This window comes from Thalassophryne amazonica, unplaced genomic scaffold, assembly GCF_902500255.1.
Source record: "Thalassophryne amazonica unplaced genomic scaffold, fThaAma1.1, whole genome shotgun sequence".
Taxonomy (NCBI): Eukaryota; Metazoa; Chordata; class Actinopteri; order Batrachoidiformes; family Batrachoididae; genus Thalassophryne; species Thalassophryne amazonica.
In genome coordinates this window covers 711,508-723,721 of record NW_022986239.1, presented here as the reverse complement: position 1 = coordinate 723,721, position 12,214 = coordinate 711,508, and the positions used below count along the sequence as shown (strand labels likewise).

The window sequence follows — 12,214 nt, the reverse complement described above, 5'->3', positions numbered from 1 at the left end:
AAGAACTCTCAGACCTTGCAAAATCTTATTTCATTGTTGGATCACCTTGATTGTGATAAACATGACCAGTTAGTGGCTCTTATTAGAAGTTCTCCTGTTCTATTTTCTGATGCTCCCACTCAGACTCACCTAATAGAGCCTGACATAGACATCAGAGAGGCTAAGCCCATTAGGCAAAGATTTTATAGAGTTTCTGAGGAGAAGAAACAACAGTTGGAGACAGTATTACCAAAGCAGATCTTTTTCCGCGTCCTTGGATGGAAGACTGTATATATCGAGTTGAAGCAGCACAGTTTGTTAGTAAATTTGATCTTTTAAAGGGGTTTTGGCAAGTGCCGCTGACCAAAAGAATATGTGAAATTTCCTCTTTCATAACTCCATCTGACTTGTATTCATACACAGTGATGCCTTTTGGTTTAAGGAATGCTCCCGCCATCTTCCAGTGGCTGATGAACCCAGTTGTGTCCGGCTTGGAGAGGTGTGTCATGTATTTGGACAATGTGATCATCTACTCAGAGTCGTGGGAGGTGCATGTCCACAGAGTGCAAGCCTTGTTTGAGAAACTGGTTTGGGCCCGGTTAACGGTTAACTTAGCAAAGTGTGAGTTTGCCAAAGCCACTGTGACTTACTTTGGAAAAGTTGTTAGTCAGGGTTTTGTGTGTCCTGTGGAAGCAAACATTTTGGCTGTGAGGCAGTTCCCACAGCCACCTACAAAGAAAGAACTGATGCACTTCCTGGGCATGGCGGTGTGCTATTGTGCTTTTTGTAAGAACTTCTCTGACCAACCTGTTGAAGGCCAAGGTTGAGCTGGTTTGGTCCACCCAGTGCCACGAGGCATTTGAAGCGGTAAAAGCTCTTTTGTGTTCAGCTCCTGTCTTACAGGGAGCTGCTCGTCAGATAGGGGCTGGAGCTGGACTATTGCAGGAAAGTGATGAGGGAGTTGAGCTTCCTGTCAGCTAATAAATATCAACAAAACTATTCGGTCATAGAAAAGGAGGCATTAGGTCTCATCTGGGCTTTATCGCACTTTGAGGTCTGTGTTGGCTCTGAACAGACCCACTGACAGTCTTTACTGACCGTAACCCCACTTACGTTTTTGAAGTCTCTGCAGAACCCCAACCGACGCCTCAGGCGCTGGGCTTTGCTTCTACAACCCTCCAACGTTGACATTACACACATCAGCGGGAAAAGTAAGATTCTTGCTGATACTTTGTTCGGGCTCCTGTGAACTAATGTCTGTTCTTGTTGTCTCCAGGTCTCTGGGATGGCTGTCCACCCCCCTACCGCTCTAAAATTGCTTCCTAGGTGTCAGGGTTGCTGAGTGGGATGGGGGGTGTGAGGTCAACTTCCGACTCGGACGGGTTGTTTTTGGTGGAATTTTTTTAATTGGGCCAAAATTTTTGTGGAGCAGAGGGTGGGACCCTTGTTTTAAGGAGGGGGTGTCATGGTCTCTCGTCTACCTGCAGGGGCGGGGCCATGTCTCGCTGGAGTCACCTGGGGCTCATTATTAAAGCAGGGCTCCAGCAACAGTCTGTCTCTCTGCTGGTTCCTACAGATACCACCTTTTGTCCAGTTCTTGTTGGTTTGGTTTTACACTCAGTCATATTTACACACGCATGCTCACACACCCACACACTGCACACATCTTACATAGTGACACACCTCACTGTCTTTATCTGTCTTTAAAGGTAATTGTTATTTACAATAAAATCCTTCTGATTGTTCTAAACCTTGTCTCTCCTCATTTTTGTCGCGGGCTGTGAGCCGGCCTGTGACAAAAACTACAATAAGAACAGCTTTCCACAGCAGCTACACACACACACAGACACACACACACACAGAGCTGAGTGCAGCTTGGTGTTTTGTGCTGCTGATGTGTTGGTGCGGTTGGTGTGGGCATGACGACAAAGAAGCTTTTACTCATCAATCTTCTTTCTGCTCATTAGCACATTCTGAGTATCAGCAGGGGTCACATCAGCGGTTCTGACCCGCTCAGGACAGAGCTGCATTGTGTGCGAACACACACAGAGCCTCTGTGGGCCCGGCACACAGCCATTGTCTTCCCATAATGCACTCTGTTTACAGTCTCTTCTCATGAAACATTCAGACATCGTTCACTCTTTCACTCTCTCGTCATTGCGTCAGTTGTTGCCCCTTGTCCTGCTGCTTTTCAGGCTCAGTAACTCATCTGACACCCGCCAGGAGCCACTTTCAAATTTAAATTCAATTTTTATGACCCGAGGTACTTTAGACCTCTGAGCGACTGTTTGACTGTTGGAGGTGTGAGAAGTCCATCAGTGACAAGCAGCTAAATAGGTTCTCTGCGAGCACCACAGCACAGGACAGATGTTTCTGCCGTTCCTCTGGGACATGTTCTGGCTCCTACACTGTTCAGTGCTTGCATGGACTGGGATTTTGTGTTGGACTGGGTGTTGGGTCAGATGTTGGACTGGGTGTTGGGTTGGACTGGGTGTTGGGTCAGATGTTGGACTGGGATTTTGTGTTGGACTGGGTGTTGGGTCAGATATTGGACTGGATATTGGGTTGGGTGTTGGGTCAGATGTTGGACTGGGTGTTGGGTTGGACTGGGTGTTGGGTCAGATGTTGGACTGGGTGTTGACTCAGATATTGGACTGGATATTGGGTTGGGTGTTGGGTCAGATGTTGGACTGGGTGTTGGGTCAGATGTTGGACTGGGTGTTGGGTTGGACTGCGTGTTGGGTCAGATGTTGGACTGGGATTTTGTGTTGGACTGGGTGTTGGGTCAGATGTTGGACTGGGTGTTGGGTTGGACTGGGTGTTGGGTCAGATGTTGGACTGGGTGTTGGGTCAGATGTTGGACTGGGTGTTGGGTTGGACTGGGTGTTGGGTCAAATGTTGGACTGGGATTTTGTGTTGGACTGGGTGTTGGGTCAGATGTTGGACTGGGTGTTGGGTTGGACTGGGTGTTGGGTCAGATGTTGGACTGGGATTTTGTGTTGGACTGGGTGTTGGGTCAGATGTTGGACTGGATATTGGGTTGGGTGTTGGGTCAGATGTTGGACTGGGTGTTGGTTCAGATGTTGGACTGTGTGTTGGGTTGTGTGTTGGACTGGGTGCTGGGTCAGATGTTGGACTGGGTTGTGGGTTGGGTTGTGTGTTGGACTTGTGTTGGGTAAGATGTTGGACAGGGTGGTGGGTTGGGTGTTGGACTGGGAGTTGGGTTGGGTGTTGGACTGGGTGTTTGGTTGGGCTGTGTGTTGGGCCAGATGTTGGACTAGGTATTGATTCAGATGTTGGGTTGGGTGTTGGACTGGGTGTCGGGTCAGATGTTGGATTGGGTGTTGGGTTTGGTGTTGGACTGGGAGTCAGGGCAGATGTTGGATTGGGTGTTGGACTGGGTATTAGGTCAGATGTTGGACTGGGTGTTGGGTTGGATTGGATATTGGATCAGATGTTGGACTGGGTGTTGGGTTGAACTGGGTGTTGGGTCAGATGTTGGACTGGGTGTTGGGTTGGATTGGATATTGGGCCACATGTTGGTCTGGGTGTTGGGTTGGGTTGGGTGTTGAGTCAGATGTTGGACTGGATGTTGGGTTGGGTGTTGGGTCAGATGTTGGACTGGGTGTTGGTTTGGGTGTTGGACCGGGTGTTGGCCCAGATGTTGGACTGAGTGTTGGGTTGGATTGGGTGTTGGATCAGATTTTGGAGTGGTTGTTGGGTTAGGTCTTTGACTGGGTTTTGGGTCAGGTGTTGGTTTGGGTGTTGGACTTGGTGTTGAGTCAGGTTGTGGAAACAAGTGATTTTGGTGTGTTTGTTGGCGAAGAAAAACGTTTCCTGACTTCATGGATGATGCTGTGGTCTTTGTGGAACCACTGGATACCAAGACTGCAGCACTTGAGAACCTGAGTGAAGGCCTTGTCGCACCTTGACGATTTAGCCTGCGAATGCAGACCATCTTAAAAACTCTGGTGTATGTTGGCGTACGTCTAATAACCTAATACAGCTGTCACAGCTTGACGGTTAACCAACGCCTGCCGACAGCCCCGTTTCCACCCAGTGGTTGTGGTTGGTACTGCACTGTGTGTGAGCATCAGAAACAGAATCATTTAACATTATTTATATTTTTATTTAAATATTTTTATCTTGGTGGAACATTTTCATTGTGTACAGAATGCTGATGAGTGGACCGGCTGTGGGAAACGCTGCTGTGAAAGAATGAAGCACTGTGACTCTTTAAATGTTGAAATTAAATGTTGATCAGGTCATCAGAGACCTTTATAATGAAACGCTGTGATGATTTAAACCTTTAAAGCGCCAGTCAACTGTGTTCAGGTGTGAGCTGAATGACATGCTGGTGTGATCTGTCAGTGATCACGTGACAGATCACACAGCATTTTAAATGTTTAAACAGCGCATTAATCAGGCGCGATCACCCTGATCAATCGATAAGGTCATCTGATGATCACACCACAGTGACGGCACTTTAAAACTTTAAATCATCACAGCACTTCTGTGTTCAGAGCACAGCACCAGCATGAGAAACACACCTAGAACAGGAAACAAAAAAACAGAGGGACTTGTTTTAAAACGCTGCGTTTCCAGCCACGAATTAAAGGATTTTCAGAGTTCATGTTCAGAAATCAGGAGTTTTATGTGGATTCATGTCCGTCTGTGATGGTGAATTGGACTGAAATGAACAGGTCAGATTTACTCTGTGTGTGAATGAAACAGTCGTTCTGCATGAGGACGCAGCTTTCAGCCAATCAGTGGACAGTATTAATGGATGGATTTAGACTTATGAGTAAATTACAAGAAACGTGTGCCAACAATCACATAACTTACCACAACTGATGCCAGCATGTGAAGGACGTATGATTCACATGCTGGCGTTGAAAATTTTCAACATGGCCAAATTTTTTTGAGGAGATCAGCTTATCAGGATGAACATCAGCGAGCTTCAGCATGTTTGAACGAGCTTCAATGTGCTCTTAACTTATAAAAAACTTAACTTACTGGACTTATGCCAGTGTTTTTTAATACGGTTGGCATACGCTGGCTAAGTCATCAAGGTGTGACAGGACCTCAAGGAATTGCAGTGTGTGGTTTTTGTGATTGTTCTGGGTCCAAAGTGAGATACAGACTTCCATTGACTTCCTGGATCTGTATGAGGTGAAGGTGTTGTGGACTGAGCTGCTTGGATTTCTGCCTGAATTCAAACATGTGGCAGAAACTGAATGAATGAGTTTTAAAGTAATCTTGTCACAGAATACAGCAGGTCCACACACAGAGCGTAGATCCATGTGAGCAGAGCAGAAGTCCATGTGCACTGAATTAGACTGAAAATATCAGGTCAGGCTGACAGAGCTGGAGGTCAAAAGGTTCTAAGTATGATGGTGGCGGGGAAGACTCCGCCGGAGCCACAGAGACCTCTGTACTGGCTTTCATTCCTGTGTTTTAGGACGGCACTAACTGCTGGACTCTGTTTTATTATTCAGATACTCATGGCGAAGGAATGGCAAGTTTTTCAACATTGCTAATGATCATCGGGTGGTGATGCGTAAACGCTCGGGATCGGGAACGTTGGAGATCAGTTTCCGTACTGGAGGTCGACCAGAGGACTATGAAGGAGAGTACCAGTGTTTCGCCACCAATGAATACGGAGTAGCTCTGTCCAACAAAATCCTTCTTCGAGTATCCAGTGAGAACACACCCACGTTATGATTGTGACATTACAAACGGCCAGCGGTGGACACAGTTCCGCTAATCCGCAAACCGCTAATTATCAAAGCTAATGTTTTTGTTAGCAAATTAGCTTTTCAGATAACTTTGAAAACCATCAGCTGACCAATTAGCTTCCGGTAAATTTAGTTCCAATAACCTTTAGACCACTAACATATTTTTTGCGGGCATAGTGAATAAAGCTTAACAGTTAAAAACATTTACAAATTCTGAAACCATAGATTTTAGTGCCTGCCTGTTCCATGTTTTGTAAGCAGACAAACAGCTATGAGTGGCATCGTTCAATCTTCTGCCAGCAGAAGAGAGCTGACGACCAGAGAAAAAGGAAGAGGGAGGGAAAAAAAGATCATTTATTTTCACAGCATGCAGACTTGCAAGTGTATCGCATGAGTCATGCACAGGCAGAAAACTGACTTATGCTTAAAATTTTAAACAAACTAATTCCGGACAACTTATTGAAATTAACATCACCTCTGTTGTTTTACAAAGTGAAAATATCATCTATATGTTTTAGTTTTAAAGTAATGCGCTAATTTTGAAGGTTCTAGCATTTAAAGACACACATGCCACAGTGCATTATGCATTGTGCATTATTAAAATTAGTCTCCTGACATCAGTGGTTGTTCAGTATATAACACACAAGTTACCGTAACATGTGGTGGGTTTTACAAATAAATTTGTATTTGTAAATATGCCATTTTTTTATTTGTAAAAAAAAAAAGGCAATTTGAAAACTATGCAAATATGTGGCACTTGTTCTTCACACTGCCATGAACACTGCCATCTTCTGGATGGCCAGTAGATGGCAGTTTTCCCATAATGCACTGTGGCATGTGTGCCTGTACTCTGTCAATGCTAAAACCTTCAAAATTAGTGCATTAATTTAAAACTAAAACATATAGCTGATATTTTCACTTTGGAAATTGAAAGAAATGACCTTAATTTCAATAACTTGTCCGAAATTAGTTTTTATTTTAACCATAAGTCAAAACTGTGTGCCTATGCAAGACTCTCCTTTTCTCGCTCTTCTTTGCGCTTTCCTTTCTGTCTGATCACCAGGTCTCTTTTGCTGAGAGAAGGCTGATCTGACACAGAAGTGCTGACTTGTTGTGTCAGTAGCTACCAGTGTACTGGAGTCAATATTGAAAGTTACTGGTTTAGTTCTTGGCTGCAAGTGCCACTAAATTTTTTAGGGGTTCATTGGTTTAGCTTTATAAAAGTTAACTTTTCAGTTACTGTATTAACGGTTATCAAAGCTAACATTTGGTTAGCTGTGCCCACTGCTACAAATGGCCTTTATGACATCACCAGCTGATTTAGTTGCGGTTTGTCACTGGCATGTGTTTTTTGATGCTGATTCCTGTCGTCATTTTCCAGAGGCTCCTTTGTGGCCTAAGGAAGTTCTGGATCCTGTGGTGGTGACTGAGGGGTCCTCGCTGGTTTTGCCCTGTAATCCCCCACCAGGACTGCCCCCTCCCTTCACCTTCTGGATGAACAGCGGTGAGTTTGTCCTTGTCCTCTTTGTTGCTGTTCTCTGATCACACAGTGCAAACCTCCGCTGACTCCCAAAGCAGAAAAACCTGAAGTGTTTTTAAAATAGATCTTCAAGCACTAAAGTTTTTTTTTTTTTTCTGCCTTGTCTGCGTCCCCGCCCTCTTAAGCCCCTTTCACATTGGCGTATTCGTAGACCTGCGTATTGTAGCGTATCGTCTACGTCAAGTTGAGCAGCTGTACATCCACTTTTAGCAGCTCTAAAGTTTTTTTCTCCCTACGCAGCAGTATGCTGAGGACTATGCGCATAAGACGGAAGAAATTAAACATGTTTAATTTTCTTTGGCATAGAGCACTGGACACAGACAATACGCTGTTTCTAAGCAGCTCTGCGCAGCAGAAAGTTACTGCAGGCAAGTCTGTGTACACAACCAAAGACTGAGTGTGTGAATCCAGAGGAATCAGCTGGAGAACAGGATCACAGCCCTCAGAAAAGGGAATCGAACCTCAACTCATAAATCCAGAAACAGAACACAAACAGCAGGCTGGTCTCTCTCTCTCTCTCTCTCTCTCTCTCTCTCTTTCTGTCTCTGCCTTCCTCTGTGGAGAGATATCAAAGGAGTGTCTTCAGGACAACTCTGTGAATGTCCTTGAGTGGTCCAGCCAGAGCCCAGACCTGAATCTGACTGAACATCTCTGGAGAGATCTGAAAATGTCTGTGCACTGACGCTCCCCATCCAACCTGATGGAGCTTGAGAGATGCTGCAAAGAGGAATGGACCAAACTGCCCAAAGATAGGTGCACCAAGCTTGTGGCATCATATTCAAGAAGACTTGAGGCTGGAATTGCTGCCAAAGGAGCATCAACAAAGTACGAGGTCTGTGAGAAAAGTATCTGACCTTTTTATTTTATGCAAAAAATATATGGATTTGATTCATATGTTTTTATGTCACCCAAGCTTGAACCTTCGTGCCCATGTGTGAGTTTTTTCACGCCTGTCGGTTGCGTCATTTGCCTGTGGGCAGGCTTTGAGAGAGCACTGCTCCACCCCTCTCGTTGTTTTTTCATTGCGAGGAAATGGCGGAATTATTTGGGCTTTGTTCCATCAGAATTTTTTCAGAAACTGTTAGAGACAGGCAGCTGGAAACATTCGAAAAATTCACATGGCTTTCGGTGAAAATTTTGTGGGCTTCACAGAGATTAAGGAGTGTTACTATCGCTTTAAGAACAGCCCACAATGTCGCACGGCGCGCCGCGCTCCGAGCCGCGATCGACAGGCTGAAACGACCATTTCATTTCTAAATGCATGGCTGTGTGGATCCGGGACCATCGTGTGCAATTTCTGTTATCACAAGAGCTGGACATCAGCCATTTTCCCGCAGATTTCACTTTTAACAAGAGATTTTGTCATGGAAAGCCGCGCAGAGGCTTTGTGCATCACGACGGATTCGCTGATGGAGCGAGACAAAGAACACCTCTGTTTTGGAGTGTCACAGGACAAGTTGGGACAAGCCCAGCTCTCCACAATTTCTCTTATACTCACTCGACTGGTAAGCACTGAAAGCCGAGATAGACATGTCCCAACTTGTCCTCTGACACGCCGAAACGGAGGTGTTCTTTCTTCGTTCTTAAAGCTGTAGTAACACTCCTTAATCTCTGTGAAGCCCATAAAATTTTCACCGAAAGCCATGTGAATTTTTCTAATGGTTTCCAGCTGCCTGTCTCTAACAGTTTCTGAAAAAATTCTGATGGAAAAAAAGCCCAAATCATTCTGCCATTTCCTGACAATGAAAAAACGATGAGAGGTGGACCAGTGCTCACTCAAAGCCTGCCCACAGGCGAATGACGCAACCGACAGGTGTGAAAAAACTCACACATGCGCACGAAGGTTCAAGCTTGGCTGACGTAAAAACATATGAATCAAATCCATATATTTTTTGCATAAAATAAAAAGGTCGGATACTTTTCTAACAGACCTCATATTGAACAAAGGCTGTGAATACGTATGGACATGGGATTTCTTAGTTTTTTATTTTTACAAAAAAAATATATATATATTTTGTGGTGTCATTATGGTGTGTGGACTGTTGTCTCACAGCGAGAAGGTCATGGGTTAAATTCCTGCCTGTGGCCTTTCTGTGTGGAGTTTGCATGTTCTCCCTGTGTTTGCGTGTGTTTCCTCTGAGTGCTCCGGTTTCCTCCCACATCCAAAGACATGTGGGTTAGGTGGACTAGAATCTGTAGGTGTGTGTGGGTGTGTCTGTGTTTGTTTGTTTGTTTGTGGCCCTGTGACAGACTAGCGTCCTGTCTTGAGTGAACCCCGCCTCGCGCTCTATGACTGCTGGCATAGGCTTCAGCTCCCCGCGACCCTTAATTGGACTAAGTGGTTGAAGATGTGTGGCTGTGTGTGTATTATGGGGTGTTTTAAGAAGAATTTTGAGGGAAAAATACATTTAATCCATTTTGGAGTAAAGCTGCAACATAAAATGGAAAAAGTGAAGCGCTGTGAATACTTTCTGGATGTACCGTACCCCAGAGTCAAACAATAAATTTAAAACTGTTGAACTGACTGCATTTAATTTTTACATATACAGTTGTGCTCATATGTTTACATACCCTGGGAGAATTTTTTTTCTTTTTTTGGCCATTTTTCAGTGAATATGAATGATAGCAAAAAACCTTTTCTCTCATGGTTAGTGGTTGGGTGGAGCCATTTCTTGTCAAACAACTGGGTTTACTCTTTTTTAATCATAATGACAACAGAAACGACCCATGTGACCCCGATCAAAAGTTTACATCCCCCTGGTGCTTTTTGCCTGATAACATGCACACAAGAGGACACAAGTGGGTTTGAATGGCTACAAAGGGTAACCATCCTTACCTGGAATCTGTTTGCTTGTATTCAGTGTGTGTTTGTATAAAAGGTCAGTGAGTTTTTGGGCTCCTGACAGACCCTTGCATCTTTTATCCAGTGCTGCACTTGTGTCACCATTGGTGGGCACAGTTCCGCTCATCTGCTAACCGCTAATTATTGAAGATAATGTTTTCATTATCAGATTAGTTTTTCAGATAACTTTGAAAACCATTGTCAGACTAATTATCTTCCAATAAGTTTTGGTCTGATCATTTTTAGGCCACTAACGTATTTTTGCAGACGTGGTAAACAAAGCTGAATAGTTACAAACATTTATGAAGTCTAAAATCAGTTGAGAATCTATCTGTTAAATGTTTTGTAGTAGATATGCAGTTGTATCCTCTGCAAACAGAGGAGAGCTGGTTCCTGAACAAACCACTCTGTTCTCTGCAGGCAAAGGAAAACTGGCCACAGAAAAGAAAAAAAAAGGTCATTTCTTTTGACCCCATACTGATTTGCTGGCAATATGACCCAAGTCATCCAGAGGCATACAGTTTTAACTTATGGTTAAACTTTTAACCAAACTAATTTCGGACAAGTTAGTTAAATTAATGTCACATCTGAAGTTTTATAAAGTGAAAATATCAGATATATGTTTTAGTTTTAAAGTAATGCACTAATTTTGAAGGTTTTAGTGTGGACATGCTGTGTCCAGGGGCATTATGGGTAATGTCAGTACATTCATGTCAGGAGAAATGCATTTGAGATGCTCTGATCAGGCTCCACAAAGGACAGCAGCATTAAACTCTTTGTATATTGTGCCTAAAACTCTCATGAATATATTCTCTGGGTTTATAGATGTTGTTATTGTGTTTGTTTTATGTAAAAATGCCAGAAGAAGCTCAGGTTGCTTCTCCATCATTTTCAATTGGAATCATTACAATCAATTCCTGTTTGCTCTTTAACGTCTTGCAAAATCTGTATAAGATAAAATATATATAAGATGTATGAAATTCAGTTTGCGTTCATTAAATTCCATGCATCTTAAACATAGCAGACATGGATTATCTGGACTATTTGTTTTGGCAAGTTTTCACGGTCTCTACTGCCATCTACTGGCCAGTAGTGTTCATGGCAGTATTCGCCCTAAAGCTGTGCAGACACTGTACAATATTTTTAGTCATTGTACGTAGCTCCAGCGCAAACTGTACGACAAAACAAAAAAGTTCAGAGTGCACGATTCATGTTCTCACACTGTACGGCCCTCTGATGCGATCTGACTGCTCACATTGTACGTTCAAAAACCACACATCGGACTCGTGTTTCAGAAGTTTGTTTTTTTTAAACTTTATTTACATTTCTTATTTTTACAAAAAGCTCTCAATGGGAGACATCAAAGTTTTAACAAAACAAACAAACAATACAAGACTTTACATGAGTTGAAGAAAGGGGGGAAAAGAAACAGAAGCTGCTCTCCCAATGATCACTAACCCAATGACCAAGATGATCACTGTTTCTGATCTCTCCAGTTCCGCATCAGGCACAGTGCAAGAGTTTGGACGCTTGTAGCGCTTCAGCAGCGGGATACCGTCACGTTGACCAACCAGAATATCAAACAGGTTTGATTTTCATCCGACCATACGATCGTCGATCATGAGGTGGTCGTTAGATGTTAACCCTTTACCTACTGAGGCTATAAATGGACGATTGGTTATAATTTTTTATTATAGCAATAAAATTAAGAAATAATGTTCTATGCTTGTGTGCTTTGGTACCCTTTTCCAAGAGTACCTGAATTTCAATTACACCTGATTAACTATTTATACACATTATTTGTAAGTTTTAGCATTTAAAATGAGAAAAACACAAAAACGAACTTGATTTTTTTTCAGTTTTTTAGTGAAAAATGATTGTTATGTAAAGGAAGTTTGGATTTCACATTTTCAACAGGAAGCTGTATGTGTTTACAATCAAAATAATTAATTTTGTGTGTCTAGAACTCAGAAACAGTGCAGAAACAGTGCAAAAGTAAACATTTTACAAGGCGAAAATATGCAAAAAGTAACCAATTTTAAAGTGCGGAACCAAACAATATGAATAACAACAAACAAAGTGCAAAACTATATATAAATATATCAGTTATTATCT

At 43.1% G+C, this 12,214-nt stretch overlaps 1 protein-coding gene across 1 annotated transcript in view; it reads left to right on the top strand.

Annotated features, from left to right (window-relative positions):
• Positions 1 to 12,214, top strand: part of nfasca (neurofascin homolog (chicken) a) — a 201,474-nt gene that overhangs the window by 15,043 nt on the left and 174,217 nt on the right. The window contains exons 4-5 of the mRNA XM_034165289.1: positions 5,478 to 5,680; positions 7,099 to 7,221. Of these exons, the coding sequence (XP_034021180.1) occupies positions 5,478 to 5,680; positions 7,099 to 7,221 (326 nt within the window). The remainder of the gene's footprint in view (positions 1 to 5,477; positions 5,681 to 7,098; positions 7,222 to 12,214) is intronic.